The sequence below is a fragment of the Saccostrea echinata genome, unplaced genomic scaffold, assembly GCF_033153115.1.
Source record: "Saccostrea echinata isolate AGI-Se365-2 ecotype Australia unplaced genomic scaffold, CSIRO_AGI_Sech_v1 ptg000033l, whole genome shotgun sequence".
Classification (NCBI taxonomy): Eukaryota; Metazoa; Mollusca; class Bivalvia; order Ostreida; family Ostreidae; genus Saccostrea; species Saccostrea echinata.
Window position 1 is genome coordinate 28,859,000 of NW_026889782.1, and position 19,433 is coordinate 28,878,432.

The 19,433-nt window shown below is 34.9% G+C and overlaps 1 protein-coding gene across 1 annotated transcript; it reads right to left on the reverse strand.

Moving 5' to 3' along the window:
- Window positions 1-2,302: 2,302 nt before the first annotated feature.
- LOC133199195 (nuclear apoptosis-inducing factor 1-like) lies at window positions 2,303-4,179 on the reverse strand. Its single transcript, XM_061335042.1, has 4 exons — window positions 4,022-4,179; window positions 2,938-3,106; window positions 2,608-2,683; window positions 2,303-2,400 (listed from the first exon to the last, which is right to left on the reverse strand). The coding sequence occupies exons 1-4, from the start codon at window positions 4,177-4,179 to the stop codon at window positions 2,303-2,305; spliced, it is 501 nt and encodes a 166-aa protein (XP_061191026.1).
- Window positions 4,180-19,433: the final 15,254 nt, after the last annotated feature.

Sequence of the window (19,433 nt, forward strand, 5' to 3'; positions counted from 1 at the left end):
TAAAAACCAGCTCAGGAAGCATAACAACATTACAATAAATCCATTAGATTGATGTCAGTGCTAAAAATGTTTACCAGTTGAAACTAATAAAATTGAGACCTTTTTTCCCTTACAAATTGTGACAGTTGTACTTAGTTTTATTTTATTTCAATTAATGCTATATATATTTTATTTCAGAAATTTAATAACTAGAATATTCACAAGTTTGAATTTTGATGTTTTGTTTCTATGATTAATGCACCCTGGATATTCTTTTGCTAACTATTACCATAGTCTTCAGTCTTCTTTCCTACTGATTCCATACTCTTCTTTCTCTTGCATGCTTGTGATGGCAAGGCTGAAATAAAAATGAAAACAGATGTGAAAGATCTTGTCTATAAAATTTTCTTGCCTGCAAACTGTCTTAGGAATTGAGTAGCGTGTAGCGTGATAGGACTTATGTTTACAAAGAATTTATTTGGTACATAGGAAATAAATTCATTATTCCTAGGCCAAAGGGTGTATAGAATACAACCCGGGGTAAATCCCCATAAACCCTTGATTGAATATCCAACCACAAACCTTGGTGGTTTATCTTATTACCGTATATATATTCAATTAAATGCTATATGCAAATCCTGATAATTAAATAAAAAGTTGTAACATCATTTAATAATATTTACATTTGCTGTGTTTTCTACAAAGCCAACTGTGAAATTGATTTGAAAGTCATTTTTGTGTATACTCACGCATAGAAATATACACGGTGAAACTCGAGTAAAAGTGACGTCACAATGAGGCTACAGAGACGTTAATAAAAATGTAACAATATAGGACAGCAAGAAATTCAAATATTGAGTATATTATTGGTGCTTTTAAACTTGTAAAATGTAAATATAAGGAATGTTTTTAAGTTTAGTGTGAATTATTGGTGTGTAAATCACACAGACTTGCACGTAAGCATATTTTTCATGAAGCGCTAGCGCGCTTCATGAAATATGCCTACGTGACAAGTCTGTGTGATTTACACACCAATAACTCACACAAAACTTAAAAACATTCCTTAAATGAATGAATTAGTGTCAGAATCAGATATCAAGTATGCATGCATACATACCTGTACATGGAGTTGAAGACTCTTCAGAAGTTACATGTATGTCAACCACACATTCTAAAATTTCCAGATCATGATGTTATATATTAGATAGCATATGTGATTAAAATAAAATGTATCTTTCATAAATAAGGATAATTCCAATTATATGTAACTTTTCAATTTTTATCAAAAATGATGAATATTTTTTATTATAATACTAAAAAACTAAATATGATGGAATGAAGAAATAATAGACCATGATAGTTGGACAGTGAAATTTCATGGTGGAGGGGGGGGGGGCAAAAAATGTAGATTTTGATTATAAAATCAACAATGACTGTAAACACAGTTACTATAAACAATATACAATTATTGCTGGTTTTTGAGGTCAATACAATGATTTAGACACCTAAGGAGTACAATATTCACAGAGCCCGAAGGGCGAGGTGAGTATTGTACTTCGAAGGTGGCTAAATCATCGTATTGACAGAAAAAACAGCAATAATTGTTTTAATATACAATTCAATGATTAAATGACATACACTCATTAAGCAATCCGAGCCATCTTACTTCTTCACATATACTGAAGTACTAGCCAAACATATTGAGAGAAACAGGGTTAAAAAAACACAGATGTATTATTTTTGGAATTTTTAATTCTAGTTTAGGTGCAATGTAGAAAAAATAAATATCAGGCACATATATGGGATTGATTTTGAAAAGGGGGCATTAAAAGGAAAAAAAAAATTACAACTTACCTAAAAACAAATCTTTGACTCCCCCCCCCCCCCCAAAAAAAAGGAAAAGAATTCTCCCAAATCAAAATTTTATTTGGTGGGATGTAAAGGTCCACAACTTTTTTGAGGGGAGGGAGGCTTACATTGAAATTTTTTATCCTTAAAATTTAAATTAAAACTTAACATTCTCAAAAGGTGGGGAGAGGTACAGGCCTCCTCCCCCCCCCCCCCAACCCCTCGCCCAAGAATATATGTGCCTTAATGTTATGTTCATATCAGTGGATGTCATGAGCAAGTGAACTAACTTTCCTAAACTATTTGCATCAATCTGGAATTTCCCTATCTATTTTTGGTCCAATGTAGAATAAATAATTCCTTATATTGACCTGGAAGATCACGAGCAGGTCAATATAAAATAGTATTTTTCTAAAATTGTTGGATCTCAGCCAATCAGAGAGATGGGAATTATTCAGTCATATAATAAAATGTATTATACAGTCCAATGACCTGAAACATTCTTAGATGTCGCACTGCAATCCCCTGTTGCTCCGGGACAATTCAAATCAAAGTTTGTCTCCTTTGGTTGACCTGTACATCAGATATAAAAAAGAATAATATTTCAGTATGTTTACAAAATTCTACAGCTAGATTTGCAATATCATACAACAATTCTATCATACAGATATAGTTCTTTGTACATGTATTAAGTATATGAAAGTAAATGTTTGAGATTCATGGTGTCATAAAAAATTAACTCATACTGCGATTTCTAATGTAAATGTAATATGGGATTACATTGATCTGCATCTGATCTAGTATCTGCTGCCCCTTCCAAGCCATGTATAATCTCTTGTGGAATTGTTCCAAGAAGCTAAAAAAATCAAAGTACATTAGTATGTAAGCTTAAATTTATTTCCATAAAAAACATAGAATGTTGTTTCCATTTAATGAATTAGTGATTCATTTCTAGAAATATTCCTTTTGTGATGTAATTTTTTAAAAATGCGAAACTTTAAAGACAGGTTCTTTGAACATTTCATTTGATCCTGTGTATAAACTTTATTCACTCATTTCACTTTTACTTAACTTTTATAGTAAGCTTTCTATCCACTACCAAATACTCACAGTCACCTCCCATGGCTTAAAAATCACTTCTGAACAGGGTCCTCCACCTGTTCTTGATGCTTCTCTCTTTCGGAAAGCCTCCTTCTTTTTCACACTGGACAGACTATCCTGTATTTTCTTTTTGGTTTCATCCAATGTTCTGTTGCATGATACTGCTACAGCATTCACTCTGCATTTATTTTAATGCTAAGAGTTATTTTAATAATATTTTAATTACCTAATGAAATAATGATAAAAATAAAAATTTTATATTTGAAATGGATATATATATATATATATATTGTAAATACAGTGGAAAATTTTGCACTGCCAAGGATGCATACAGGCATATAATATGTACATGTATTTAGTACCGGTATACAGTATACCAGCTAGTGTATACGTCTTCAGTATTCATGGTGACCATGAATCATGGTATTGCTGTTTATTTTTCTATTCGTATTTGTTAATTACAGTGCGTCATAATTTTGAAATCCACGATATTTGTTTTGTTGTATGAAAATTGAAATGGTGATAAAACATGGATAAGGATTCATATTCAGACTGACAAATAGTACGCCCTGTAATAATCCATACATGCATTACAAACAGGGGGTGGCATATTATCAGAATATACTAAATGGATACATTTTTTATAAGAGAACATACATATGGGTTTCTCTCCATCTTCGATTCACCAGCTCACTATCGCCTTCTGTTTACTTTCGCTTTCTATTTGAAATGAATCTGCGGATCTAATTGTGACGGATTATGTACATCAACTCTTATTGAGAAAAAAATTAAAACTGTGAAATCTCAATGATATTTTATGACGGCTTGGTCAGTTGATGGAACGTTTCCATTACACGATTTCAAAGATTTAGGCCTAATGCATACAGTGTGATATATTAATATGGACATGTCTTCACTCACAGAAGTGTCTTTTGAATAATTAATCAATTGAATTCATGTATAGTAGGAATCTTCTTTATGCCGTTTATAAATTTATTTTTTTGCATTGTTGCAAATTTAACGTATAGAATAGAATCAGATACATGCAAAAAATAAATATGGGGCCTAAATAAATATCAAAATAAAAACTAACCTCTCTGTTATCTCTTCCCATGCTCTTTTCTTAGCATCAGAGGTAATAGATGGAGAAAATTTACCTCGAATAATCCTTATGGAGTTACAATATGCCTCCATTAGTACATCCATTTCGATGTCCGTCCAATTCGGCTTCCTCGCTTTCGTTCTATCCATGATCTTGCAGACGACTCGCAATGTAATCGAAAGTAGCTAATACGCATGCGCAGCTTTCGTTACTAGGATAGTTTATTTGCCTTCCTTCCGAAGAGTTCCTGTCGTAAGTTACGAGAAACTTTACATGCAAGGCTACGTTTACGGGCGTAGATACGACCTTTAGTAAAACGCTATCTACGCACACGTAAATTCATTCGTAAAGTCTACGTTTACGTCTACGTCTACGACAAAATTTACGACCTTTAGTAAAACTGCGTACAGGACAAGGTCTTATCAATGCTATGCACACTTGCCATTAATAACTTAGCAGGTATAGACTTCATTGGCACCCGTCTCTTTTATTCAACTTTCTGCAAATGTGATTTCTTAGCCCATAACTCATCTTATTAATACTAACATTACTTATGGTATCTTTCCTTCCCAGCTGAAACAAGTTAAAGCCACCTCTATATATAAGATGGGCGGTAAAAGTGATCCAAGTAACTACCGACCAATATCTATCTTATCCAATTATCAAGAATTTTTGAAAAGCACATTGCTCATCAGGTACGTGAATTCATTAGAACTTTTGACCTCATTATGAGCTCACAGTCTGGTTTTAGGGAATTCCATTCCTGCCAAACGGCAACAACTAAACTAACTGACAGCTGGTCGCAAGCGCTGGACCCAGGAAATTTCATAGGCATAGCATTTCTAGATTTCAGTTAGGCAATTTATTAAGTCTGCCATGATATCCTAATTGAGAAATTAAGACACTTTTACTTTGATTCACTCGTGGTTTCAGTCTTATGTAATCGAAAGGACCCCCGATATTTTACCTATCACAGCAGGGTTGCCGCAGGATCTCTGTTAGGTCCACATCTATTTTATTGTATATAAATGACCCTCCTTTATGTGTTTATCATTCTAATATTGATATGTTTGCTGACGATGAAACTCTGCATTTACCTGACAGCAATGTGCATAATATAGAAACATATTTAAATTTCGATTTATTTGAAATTGAATATTGGTGTTTACAGGACCAAATGATTATGAACACGGACAAATCAAAGTGCATGCTTATGTGCACACAACAAAAGAGGACAAGGTTAGATAATCCAGTACTTCATACATAATTATATTTTTGGAGAAAAACTGGAAACGAAGTTGAAAAACTCTTAGGTTTTCGAATGAATCAAACTCCTCAATATAATTTTCTTGTAGATTCAGTTTGTAAAAACGTAACATTCAAGTTATTTACGCTCCGTAAAATTAAGAAATTTCTTCCATTAAGTACCAGAAAACTCTTCTATAATGCATACATTTTGCCTTCAATAAACTATTGTCTTATGGTATGGGATAATGCATCTAAAACTAACATTGAAAGAATCCTTAAACTTCTGAAACGAGCTGCTAGAATTATTCTTGATGCAGCACCTAATGAACTATCAAAACCTTTGTTTGAAAAAATAGGTTGGTTAAATGTGTTGGAATTAGTTTCGTTACATAAATTGATTTTATTGTGCAAAACATATTATAGTATGAGCCCTGAACATCTCCAGGATCTTTTTGTTTTTAAAAGCTATGATTCCTATTCACTGCATTCAGAATTAAATTATAATCTACGATTACCAAAGGATCGAACAATCCTTTTTACAAACTCTCCTCAATATTCAGGCGTACATTTATGGAATGACCTACCATTACAAAAAAATATCACAATCTTTACCTGTTTTAGAAGAAATGTGGAAAAAAATATTGGCCAACGTCTGTAATTTTTATCAATAATAACATTATTTTCTGAACTATGTAAATTGACTTTTATATTCTCCTATATTTCATTTATTTGTACATTACATCTAATTATTCACTACATATTTATCTTTGAATATACCATTTGATGTATGTTTGAAATGTTTGTTGTTTAACGTCCCTCTCGAGAGTTTTTCACTCATATGGAGAGGCCACCACTTGCCGGTGGAGGGCTATAAATTTTGACCTATACTCGGCACTCAGGGCCATTGAGCAGTGAGGTATCTTTTTCGTACCAGCACTTCCGCGACTCAGACGCTGTAACCACGGCGCCACGCGGGCGACAAGTTTTAAAAGTAGAAGGCCCCAGGGAAGCACAGTACTTTGTACTTATCCGGTTACCTTCTCTAAATAAAGCAGTATTATTATTTTTATTATCATCATCTTAAAAACAAATAAAACTATAGATGTATCAGGTGTCTAGGAGGAGTGAGCATCTCCTCTTGACCGTCAGTCATAAGTATTGTTCGAGAAGACAAAACATTCCATAGTCATATGTAGTATAAAAATAAAAAGCTTAAAATTTGGTATGGAGCATGCTCTTGAGTATCGAATAAGTTGGGAGACGTAAACATCATATGCAGGTGATAACGGAATATTACTATGTAGATAAGAAAAGTAGACGGTGAAAAAGCTGAAGTCGTCTCAAATGTCATACAATTTAGTTATCAGTTGGCCCTTATCTTCTATAGTCAGAAAATATCCCAATATGAAACAGATTTATGGGACCGTCACGGTAGTTCAGTCGGCAGAGCGCTCGATCCGTGATCGGAAGGTCGTGTGTTCGTATCACGGCCACCTTGACCTAAGTCAATAAAAATAAGTAGCAACTGTTCCTTCGCCAAGCGCTCGGTACTTTGAAGTGAAAGTAACGGGTCCTTCGGATAAGACCTTCTAAACCGAGGCCCCGTGCTACGGTAGGCGTTGGAACAAACCCGATAAAGAACCCTCACACCGAGTAAAGTTCTAAATTTGAAACCCTTCACCGGTATATGGTGACGTCTCTATACGAGTGAAAAATTCTCGAACGGGACGTAAAATAACATGCAATCAATATTTATTGGGTAATTATATAAAATCTGTTTATAGGAATATAAACTGGTCGGCTAATAAAGGAACACAATTAGTGCCCATCGAAATTTCAACATTAAATGAGTTTGTTGGAATACATGTATCTGATCTTCTAAGACCATACATAAATGTTGAACATTTTTATCATAATTTGCCGGGCATCCGTCTGTCTCTCTGTCAGTCCGTTTGTAAACTTTTCAAATTTTCGACTTTTTCAGAACTGATATACCATTTTCAACTAATTTTGAGCCAAACATTCTTTGCTTAAAGGTTGTTCAAATGAAGAGTAACGCCCTCTTTCAAGGAAGGATAAATTAAGAATTAGTTAAAATTTAATATTTTTAAAACAATCTTTTCAAGAACCACTTGATGAAATTTACGTGAAAGCCTCATTTCATTTTGAAGACTAAAATCATGTCCAAAGGGACAGTGTGGGACAACAATATTCAAATAAACTTTTACAAAGTAGTATATAGTAAAATATCTTTGAAAAGTTTCCTTTCAAGAACTAATTGGCCAGAAGATTATAAAACGTATGTGAAAGTTCCATTACAACTTGCTTATATAAATTTGTTCAAACCATGACTCGCAGGAAAGATGTGGAGCCATACTGGGTGATCTAAGTTTTACACAAGAATATATAGGAAAGATCCTTTAAAGAATCATCAAAGTCATGCTTAGTCATATTGATATGAAAGCACCCTCAGGTAGTGTAGATTCAAATTTGTCCAAATCGACACCCCGGGGATAGGGTAGAACCACAACAGGCGATCAATTTTTATATAGGTTGATTGTATGTTGTTTAACGTCCCATTCCAGAATTTTTCACTCATATAGAGACGTCACCGTATGTCAATGAAGGGCTTAAAATTTAGACCTATACTTGGCTCTCAAGCCTATTGAGCATTGAGGGTTCTTTATCGTGCCAACACCTACCGTGACACGGGACCATGGTATTTGAGGTCTGCTCCGAAGGACCGGTGATTTTCACTTCTAGTGCTGGGCGTTTGACGAAGGAATAGTCACTACCTATGTAAACTTCTTAGGTTTGACGCAGCGCAGTGAATGATTATCGAACCCGGGGCCCCCAACCACGAAGCAAGCGCACTACCACTAGATTACAGTGACCGGTAATTTTTACAAAGGAATCATCTGCTGCTAAATACCTTGTGAGTGCTGTGGCCCTTAGGCTTCTTTTAAACCTGAATGCAAAGCCAGTCCATGAGAACACAAGACAGTAGGTAAAAATATTTCATGACTTAAATATTGATTAATTATTTTTTTATTTAGAATAATGTTGTTCCATTCAGACTTCAAAATTTGCTTTGTGTTGCTGAGATCTATTTTTGGTTTTCCCTTTCGTAATTTTTTTATTTGGACTGTAATTAATGATTCTCTTTTATTGTATCAATGTTGAAGTCTTGTGTTACAATGCATTGAAGTCTACAATGTAAAATAAATCAACAAGAGGCCCATGGGCCACGTCGCTCACCTGAGCACATTGGCTAGGCAAAAGCACAAATCAGTTCAGTATTGAAAAGATTACCGGGGGGGGGGGGGGTTAGTTGAATTTTAAACTTCCTGATGATGCTTCCATGTCAATATAACAAATGGCTTTGTTGTACTTGAAAATATTTTTAAAAATTTTCTCATATATTCCTTTGTAAAAATTTGATCCCTTATTGTGGCTCCTCCCTATCCCAGGGGTCATCATTTGAACAATTTGAATCTACACTACCTGAGGATGCTTCCATATCAATATGACTAAACATAGTTTTTCTGTTCTTGAGAAGAAATATTTTTCTACATGTTCTTATGTAAAACTTCCGATCCCCCATTGGGCCCCACCCTACCCTCGGGGGTCATCATTTGAACGAACTTCAATCTACACTACCTGAGGATGCTTCCACATAAATATGTTCAATCAGGGCTTTGCTGTTCCTGAGAAGATTTTTAAACTTTTTCCTAAATATTTCTATATAATACTTTGATCCTCCATTGTGTCCCCACCCTACCTCCGGGGGTCATGATTTGAACAAATTTGAATCTACACTACCTGAGGATGCTTCCATATCAATATGACTCATCATGACTTGGCTGTTCTTGAGAAGATTTTTAAAGATTTTTCCTATACATTTCTATGTAAAACTTTGATCCTCCATTATGGCCCCACCCTACCCCCCCCCGGGGGGGGGGGGGTCATGATTTGAACAAACTTGAATCTACACTACCTAAGGATGCTTCCACATGAGTTTCATCTTTCCTGGCCCCGTGGTTCTTGAGAAGAAGATTTTTAAAAGATGCTATTAATTTTTTACTAATTCTTTATTATCTCCTCTTGAAAGAGGGCATGGCCCTTCGTTTGAACAAACTTGAATCCACTTCACCCAATGATACTTTGTGGCAAGTTTGATTGAAATTTGCCCAGTGGTTCTTGAGAAGAAGTCGAAAATGTTAAAAGTTTACAGATAGACGGACGCCGGACGAAAAGTGACCAGAAAAGCTCTCTTGAGCCTTCGGCTCAGGTGAGCTTAAAACGGTGGAAAAAGTTTTATCGAGAAAATTGCTTAGTTGTTTTTTGTCCCTAGAGAGAATTTTCGCTCATGTAGGACGCCACCATTCACCGGTGAAGAGCTTCAAATTTAGGTACTTACTGAAAGAGTTCACTCAAAGAGCAGTTAAGGTTCTTTTATTATCGTCCCAAAGCCTACTGCGACTCTGGAACTTAGTTTTTAACAAGTCACTCAAAAGACCCGTGACTTTCTCTTCTAGTACTTAAGGAAGGAAGTCACTACCTACTTAAACATCTTAGGTATGACGCTGCACCAGAAACGTGAACTGACTCCAGTACCTCCTGATCAAGAAGCAAGCGCTTCAAACATATAATAAAGCACAAAGTCGGACAATTCGTTGATATCTGCATGGATGTCTGCATGGATGTCTACTTGTAGTATAAATGTAAAAAAAAAAATTTCTAAAAATCATACACTCTGATCTTCGAAATCTTTAGTAAAATTTCGCCCATCTCCCATTTCCCTTTCTTTTTAAATTAAGAGGTTGGAGAATAACTGGATGGTTTGAGAGTGTGTGGATAGCTAGAAAAAGTTGAAACAAGTTGCTCATGGGCCACAACGCTCACCTGAGTCAATTTGGCCCTAATAATTTTCCCCCATATGTACATGTATTACTTTGTAAAAATTTTGATCGACTTTAGCAACCTCTCCCTATATACAGGTGTCGTGATTTAAACAAAAATGAATCTACAGTATCAGAAGATGCTTCAACATTATTATAATTCATCACAGCGTTGCTGTTCTTGAGTAGAGGATTATTGAAGATTTTTCACAATGTAATCCCTATTGTAGCCCTACCACTACCCCGGGAACCATGATCTGAAAAAGTGACAATAACTACTATCCCCCCCCCCCTTTCCTCAGAGGACCATGATCTGAATAATTTACGATCTATACTACCTAAGGAAGCTTTAACCTATATTTTATCTTTTCTTGTCCAGTGATTCATGAGAAAAATATTTTTAAAGATTTCTTCTCCTATACATTTCAATGTAAAACTTCGATTCCCTGTTGTGGCCTCACCCTACACCCGGGAGCCATAATTGGAACAATTTAGAATATGTCCTATCTCTAGAAGCTTCCAAATAAGTTTCAGCTTTTAAAGCCTAGTGGTTCTTGGGAAGAAGATTTATTATTATGTATTTCAATGTAAAACTTTGATTCCCTTTTGTGACTAAGAGAGCTTTCACATAAATTTCAGCTTTTCTGGTCCAGTTGTTCTGTAGAAGATTTTTTAATGACTCAACAATATTTTTGTCTTTTCTTGATTATCCCCCTTGAAATTTGCCCTTCATTCTAAAATTGAGAATAATCCCATTACCCAGGGATGTTTTGTACCAACATCGCTTAAAATAGGCCCAGTGTTCTTGAGAATAAGTTGAAAATGTGAAAAGCTTACAGACAGACGGACGATCGACAACGGGTGATCAGAAAAGCTTAATTGAGCTTTCAGCTCAGGTGAACTAAAAATTGGGGGGAAAACAATCTCTGCAACATTCCGATTACTTTCAAACCCAAGATAAATTTAAAAACGGGAGGAGGAGGCATACGTTGGTTGAAGAATGAACAATAAATACAATGTAGAGACCTAAAGACCAAAATATTCAACTCAGTCACCTTTCTAAAATTTCTGACAAATTTTGCAAAAATAAACTGATAAGGTCTGACGCCACGCTCACAGACTGATGCTTTCTTGTTTATGTGGAAGTTTCTATGTAATACATAAACAAAAGGCCAATGGGCCACAACACTCTTCTTCAGCAGCCAGTTATTTTCCTATATATTTCTATGTACAAGTTTGACCCCCCTTATGGCCCCACCCTACTCACGATGTAAACAAATTTGAATCTACACTACCTGAGAATAATTCCATATCAATATGAATCTACACTACCTGAGAATGCTTCCATATCAATATGACTAATCATGGCTTTGCTGTTCTTGAGAAGATTCGTGAAGATTTTTCCCCTATATATTCCTATATAAAATGTTATCCCCCATTGTGCCCCACCCTACCCCCAGGAGGTCATGATTGAACAAAGTTTAATCTACACTATCTGAGGATGTTTCTATATCAATATGACTAATGATGACTTTGTTGTTCATGAGAAGAAGCTTCGTCAAGATTTTTTCCTGTATATATATGAGTATGTAAAACTTTGATCCCTCACTGTGTACCTATCCTACACCCGGGTCATGTTTTAAATAAACTTGAATCTATATCAGCTGAGGATGTTTTCATATCAGTATGACGAATCACGGCTTTGTTGTTTTTGAGAAGAAAATGCTTAAAGATTTTTTTTATATATACCTATGCACAACTTTGATCCCCCATGGTGTCCCTACCCTACCTCCCGGGGTCATGATTTGAGAAAGAGTGTGTTGCAGTTCTTTTGTTATTTTCCCTAAAGTTGTAGTAGTTTAAAAGAAAAAAAAATAACAGAAAACGGTCTTCAATTTTTCAGATACAACGGCATATACAGCACAATGTAGAACAATATTTAGAAAATGCATATCGACTTCCAATTTGCCATTAAATTAAGTGTAAATTAGTCACATAGCAAAATAAGTCAAGTTTTCTGTTTTTGAAATAAGGAATCCCCATTGTTCTGAAAAAATTGCCTCCTTGAAACAGAATGAATTTGATATACACATAAAGAGACAGGATTTTTCCTCAAAACCGCCATTTCCGATTTTTGTTTCAAAGAGGCATATTTTTGAAAATCACAAAAATCGAATAAAAATTATTATCCATCCGAAATGCAAAATTTGCACATAAAATAACACTCGATACTTCACTGTCGGAGCTGGTCTAGAGGTGAAGTGTGTGGATTCAGACTTCCGGTTTGCTTATGACAAGGTGAGCAAGTATTATTTTGGTTGTTCGAATACATCCACAAGTGTTTACTGTATATGGTGAACCAGTGAAATATTTATGCTTCCAGTGGAAGACTATTTGTATATACTTTTTTTTTTATCTTTGTTTGCTGTTTGTATATATTTTTGAATTATCAAAAGGTGTAAATAACTTTCAAAAAGCAGGGATAAACGTAAACATTGATGATGATCTAGAGGCAAAGGAAGGGGAACAGGACATCCTGGGAGAGCAAGTTGATGGACACATTCCAGAAAACGAGAAGGAAGCAGAGAGAGCAGATAATAATGTTCAAATCGAAATCGAAATTGACAAGAAAATCAACAAAAACAAACAAGAAAAAGACACATTAGAAATTACTGATAGTGAAATGCGCGAATGTGATCTTGAAAAGTAATTGTCTAGTTCAGAGTCTGATCCCGAGTCAGAAGTTACCATCACCGACAAGAAAAAAGAGAGGAAAGATCAAGAGCAAAGCAAAAAAGAACAAATAAAATGATGAGAATAAATAATACATTATTCATATCAATAATGGTTTTCATTTCCTCTTGGAACTGCAACGGATTGTGCAATATTGATAAAATGAAAATGGTATTTAGTTTATTTGAAGATAGAAAATATGATATTGTGGCTTTGCAAGAATTTCACTGAAAAAATGATTTTATAAAGAATTATACACATTTATGGAACGATGAAATTTATTATGATAGTGTAGACATTTCATCCAAAGGGGTTGCATTTTTGATAAGAAATAATATAAAAACAAGCATTGAATGCATAAATGGATTAGATGGTAGATTTTTACATATTACATACAAGGAAAATGATAACAAATATGATATTGTCAATATATATGCTCCAAATGAAATGAAAGAGAGAGCCTTTTTTGAAAAGGTTACATGACATCTTTCAAAATGATGTGCGATGGTGTACTTGCCATTAATTGTGCTTTTTATCATTCTAACTTTTCTCGTACAATATGGCGACAGTAACAATAGATGTGAAAAAAAGTTTACTTACAGGTCGTCAGTCTATGTTAGGAAAAACTATGCATGAAATAAAGTATTTTGTTATGACAAGCTGGACATACCCGTCGTATAAATAAATTCATCTGCGTAGCATTATCTATATTAAGAGGTAACTCTTCATGCGTCATGGGTATTTAACTGTCCTTCTCGATTTAGGGAATAATCTTCAGTTTCTGCAAACCCTCTTTGAATCTACAATATGTAATGAAGGTTTAACATAAGTTTCCCCTTTTTTTAGCCCTACGGCTCTGGAAAAGGTTTTTAAAAGATGCCACGAATTTTTTTTTAATTCTTAATTATCTCCCTCTTGAAAGAGGGTGTGACCCTTCATTTTCAACTTTGATCCCCTTTACCGAAGAATCTTTTGCAGCAAGTTTGGTTGAAATTGGTCCAGTGGTTCTGGAGACGAAGTCGAAAATGTGAAATGTTTAAAGACAGACGGACAACAGATAAGTTGTGATCAGAAAAACTCACTTGAGCTTTCACTTCTGGTGAGTTAAAAATTTGCCATCCCTTCGTGGCCCCTTAAAAATCTGTAAGAAGTCTTCAAGTTTCTTGAGGGATCCAGAATTTGTTCACTATATTTAGAAGACGTGGTTCAGACCTGCAAGAAGGAAATTCACGATAGCCTTGACCTACCATATTTTAAGAAGTTCACACTGACAGAGGGCCAGTGGACATTTTCACAAAAAATCTTACGACATATTTTTATCTTAAGTGAAAACTTATGATAAAAATCGTTTTCACAAAAAGTCTTAAGAAATTCGTAAGTGCAAAATCTGTCGTAACTTTACAAGAGCCCCAACCCTCTCTTAAGTATTTTAAAATCGATTTTATTATAAAAATATGACCGCAAAAACCAAAATACACGTTAAATTGAACTTTTAAAAGGAACTTCCAATAACATTTCATATTTTTTCACAATCATTGTCGAAAAATCAAATGAAATACACAACAAAATATTTACGATATAAGTTTCACTTAAGATTTTCGTATGACCTACTTTTACGTCAGACTTGTGATTGTGACGTCAGATTTTAAACTTCCTTGCTTCACAAACGCTTGCATTCGATATTTGTTGTCAATAATGTTTGTTATGCTGACAAATGTTGAAAACTTAGTTTTATTTTTATTTTCACCCACTTATTTAAGGATTATAAAGCATAGTGAAGTCGTTGCTAGGGATGAAATCTGTCGTAAGTAAAATCTTAAGTTCAATCTGCTACGAATGCGTTCGTGAAACGCACTTAAGATTTGTCGTAAGAGATTCTTAAGTTAAAATCTTACGCAAAAAACTTAAGATTTTTTGTGAAAAGGGCTACAGGAACGCAGCTTGTATGTTTGTTATTTTTAAAAAGATAATAGTATAAACGATATAAAAGTCCCAATCAATATGAAAATGACCAATATCTCTAATTAAAAATAAAATCTTGCAGTCTTTGAAAAGGTCTTCTTAATAATTCATTATCTTATTTATATATGCCTTTATATGCGATATTCGTGCATTCTTCAAAGATCATCAGTAAGAATAAATATGATTGATTAAATAATAGGTCGTTTTAAAAATCTAGCTGTTATTTTTTATTTATTTCAAAGTACTTTTAAGCAGTAAGATGACACATCTGCCCTGCTTCGAAGAGTTACATACTTGTAAGGGAGCTGCATAGGGCTTAGCCTTCAGATGCAATTAAAGAGACAGTGCTCTATCAAATAAAAATTAATGAAACGGATAATTGATTACATATTGATATAATTATTTCCTTTATTTCCCAAAAATGTTACTTTACGTTTTTTTTCTAGACATAGCAATATGTAAGTGAGCGTCTGCATGGACTTTCATTTAATACTGAAGGCTGAACACTACAATTGCCCATGGAATATCATTTGATAACTCCTCAAAATCATCAATTAAATCTTATTATCTTTGTTACATTGGTGCAGAAATAATATTTTCAGAGGTCATGCATGAAATGGATAAATTACCAAAAATGAAAAAGAGTAATTCAAAATTTCGCATAACTCAAAAATGCAACACCAAGCGGATTAACTCAATGCAACAGCAACTATTTCTAGAGTACAAGTAATTTAAAGGTCCCTGCGAAACTAGCAAATTTCTTCTGTCCGTAATTTTTCGAGACCCGACAAGACTTTGAACGATAAAGATCTCTCACTGCCAAATGACCTTGAGTGCCGAATAAAGGTCTGATTGAAGCCCTTTACTGGCACAGGGTGGCGTCTTTTATGAGTGATCAATCAGTCTGCACCATATAAAAGAGTGACACTTTTTCACTGAAAGAGTATTCTTTTCTGTAGGGATTTATAGCTTTGTTTTTTGTTTTTTGTTTTTTTTTTGCTGCCTTGAAGCTTTTGATTCGATTTTAAAATTCTAGATTTGAGCAAGGATGTTCAGGAAAGTATAACGAAATACTAATTCACTGCAACAAGGCAAAAGTTGAAGCTAAACAATAATAGCTGCAAAATATGGCACTTGCGTTCAGTTCTAACTCAGAAATGATTCATATGATCACTGCTCAAATAAATTTTCACACTGATTAAGAAATCAAACTGTAGCAGCGGTCCACATACCTCATGACATAGACCACATCAAAATTCAACACGCTCAATATTCAAAACCTAGTGTCAACTTTTTATTTACATAGAATTAGAAAAACAAAAATACAAAAGGTAAAATTATGTTTCCTTTGCAAAATAAATAGAATAAAATAAAATTATAGTAACGCTCGTGTGTGTATACGTGTTTGTGTTGGGGTGATGCGTAACCAAAGTTAAGCAAGTAATAATTCATATCAGGATTGATCTGCTCTTTTGCGAGGGGATGCTACGCTTTGCTGTGCCCATGTATATATATTGCTGCCTCGTTTTATGTACTCTGTACCACATGAATTTTAACAAGTCAATTCATTCTCCAGTTAACCTGTTCCTTTATATTATTATCTATTGATTGATTGATTGTATATCGTTTTACGTCCCGTTCGAGAATTCTTCACTCATATACCGTATACCGGTGAAGGGCTTCAAATTTAGACCTCGGCACTCAGGGCCATTGAGCAGTGAGGGATCTATGTCGTGCCACGGGTACGGCCAGGAACACGTTAAGTTCCTAGACAGTACCGTTGTCAGAAACCTTTAAAGTTAAGCACTAAAACTGGTTTGTTATCATGAACATAGAGGTGAGGTTATGATAAAATCCGTCCGGTGTCATACAAAAGTTACAAGAAATTATACATAATGCCTAAAATTTAACGTTTTGGACAAATTCTAAGAATAATTTTGAATATTGGGAAACAGATACAACATTTAATATTCCATACAAAGATTTATGCATTTGATATCCACAATACATTTGGAGGAGTTTTGGTTGGCGATCACATGCCCATATGTGAAGCCATGATCGTGAGCTGGGAAATTATATATTTCTTATATTTAATTCGTCGATATGGTTCTTTTATTTTAAAATATGAAGAGAACTTCATTTTAAATGTATTGGGCAACTGACAGCCTTTTGTAGCTAACATGTTTTAAGAAATTGCAATTTATAAGCAAAAAGTCCGTTGTCAGTACATGTTATGTCCGGTGTCATTTTTCTTAACACGTAAGTAAATCAATAAAATGCAACAGAAATGATCAAATATATGCTTAATTTAAAGAATACAAAGCATATTACAGATAATTTTGAATCTCGGGGTCGTCTTAAAGCAACTCACACGAACGTGCTAACTATTCTGCGATGTTTTTATTTTTCAATTCATTTTCTCTTTGGAACCTGCATCCTAGTATGCAAACATGTACAATTCCATGTATATCATCAGTATAACAAAATTAAAATGTTATGCTTAGGTCACATTTAAGCCGATGGTCGGGCTACCAAATTATTTTCGTATCGTCGGCTGAAAAAAACATGATCGGCCGACACTAGTATCGGGCGGCGCAGAGTAATCATATTAATTCCTAGGAGCACCGATAATTTTAAAAGTAAAATTATTTATAAGTTGGCCATGCATCCGTCGCCCGATCATCGTTCGCTAGGCCGCAGTTTGATTTTCATCTTTGGCCGACAGTTGTACGAAAACCCTATTCCTAAATGTCGACTGACTGACGACCGACTTTAAAAACTGTATGCCGATGGTCGAAAGTTGGTGGACTGATTCAATGAGTGCTTCAATTGAATCGGCCAAGGACGCAACAAAAATAACTTAACCAGAGTGTCATGCATAAAATTGGTCAGCCGACGAGAAAGACAACTACCGATAATGTGAAACTTATGTGGAGTCATCCTCATGTAGTGTAGATTTAAGTTTGTTCAAATCATGACCCCCGGGGGTAGGGTGAGGCATCAGTGGGCTATCAAAATTTTACATAGGATAACATAGGGAAAATCTTTAAAAGTTCTTCTTCTCAAAAACAGCAAAACCATGATTGCTCATATTTATATGGAAGCATCCTCGGGTAGTGTAAATTCAAATTTATTCAAATCATGACCCCCGGGGATAGGGTGGGGTCACAGTGGGCGATCAGAGTTTAAGATAGGAATACATAGGGGAATTTTAAAAAAATCTTATTCTCAAGAACAGCAAAAACGTGATTGTTCATAATAAAAAGCATCCTCAGGTAATACACATTCAAATTTGTTCAAATCATGACCCCACAGGAGTACAGAGGGGCCAAACAGGGGATCATAGGTAAACAAAGGATTATAAACTTAAGGATATATCAATAAGAATTTCTTCTTCAGAGTACAAAGCCATTATTAGTTATATTAGTTCAAAAGCATCTTTAGGTGGTGTAGATTCAAGTTTGTTCTAATCATACCCCCTCCCCCACTCTAATGTTTAAACTTTTGAATACCGAACTGTTTTTTACTATTTCCGAACCAAAGTGCTCAGATGAGCGATGTGGCCCATGGACCTTCCTGTTTTTGGTGGATTTGTGAATGTAATTGGTGTGTAAATCACATTGACGTATCTTGTATGCTATTTATGAAGCGTGATTGTGACGGCACATTTTGTCGTCCTGTTCATATTGTCGCCGGCGACAATGTGTACATACACTCACTGAGCATATTGTCATCCATCAGTACATGTCGCATGACAATGCATGGCAATGTTTCCATATAGATATGACTAATTATTGCTTTGCTGTTGTTGAGAAGAAAAAGTTAAAAGAATTTTCCTATATATTCCTGTGTAAAACTTTGATCGCCCTTTGTGGCCCCAACCAAGGTCCGGGGTCATGATTTGAAGAAATTGAATCAACACTACCTGAGGATGCTTCCATATAAACATCGCTAATCACGGGCCTACCGCTGTTCTCAATATTTGATCCAAAAATTTCAGAAGGGGGGAGGGGGGTGCGGTTCAGATTTTTTTTTTCTGACAAGCAAAAAAAAAAAGTTTGTGTATGAAGGAGTGTTACTGTATAAGTTAAGTATATTATTTAATCATGAAATTTTACCTGTGGACAAAATTGAGAGTATATACAGGTTAAAAGAACAGAATTTACAAAAGCAAAGAAAAAAGAAAAATTCAGACGGAGGGGCAGGTTGGGATGGGGGGGGGGGGCGCCGGTGCTAGATCCGCCTTTGGTTCTTGAGAAGATTTTTTCCGACGTAAAACTTTTATCACCAATTGTGGCCTCACCCTACCCATGGGGGTCATGATTTGAACAAAATTGATTTTTTTGTGTGTTTGTTGTTTTAATATCACTCTAGAGAATTTTTCACTCATAAGGAGACATCACCACTTGGAGGGCCAAAAATTTAAACCTATTCTCGGAACTCAGGGCAATTGAGAAGTTTGGGATCTTTTTCGTGCCAGAATCTACAAAATTAAAAGTACACTATGTACTTTCACATAAGTATCATCTTTTCTGATCCAGAAGTTCTTAAAAAGAAAA

Coding starts and splice junctions, on each gene's coding strand:
- LOC133199195 (XM_061335042.1), bottom strand. CDS start 4,179: ATGGATAGAACGAAAGCGAGGAAGCCGAATTGGACGGACATCGAAATG. Junction 3,107..4,021: donor TGGGAAGAGATAACAGAGAG/GTTAGTTTTTAT, acceptor AAATAAATGCAG/AGTGAATGCTGTAGCAGTAT. Junction 2,684..2,937: donor TTAAGCCATGGGAGGTGACT/GTGAGTATTTGG, acceptor TGATTTTTTTAG/CTTCTTGGAACAATTCCACA.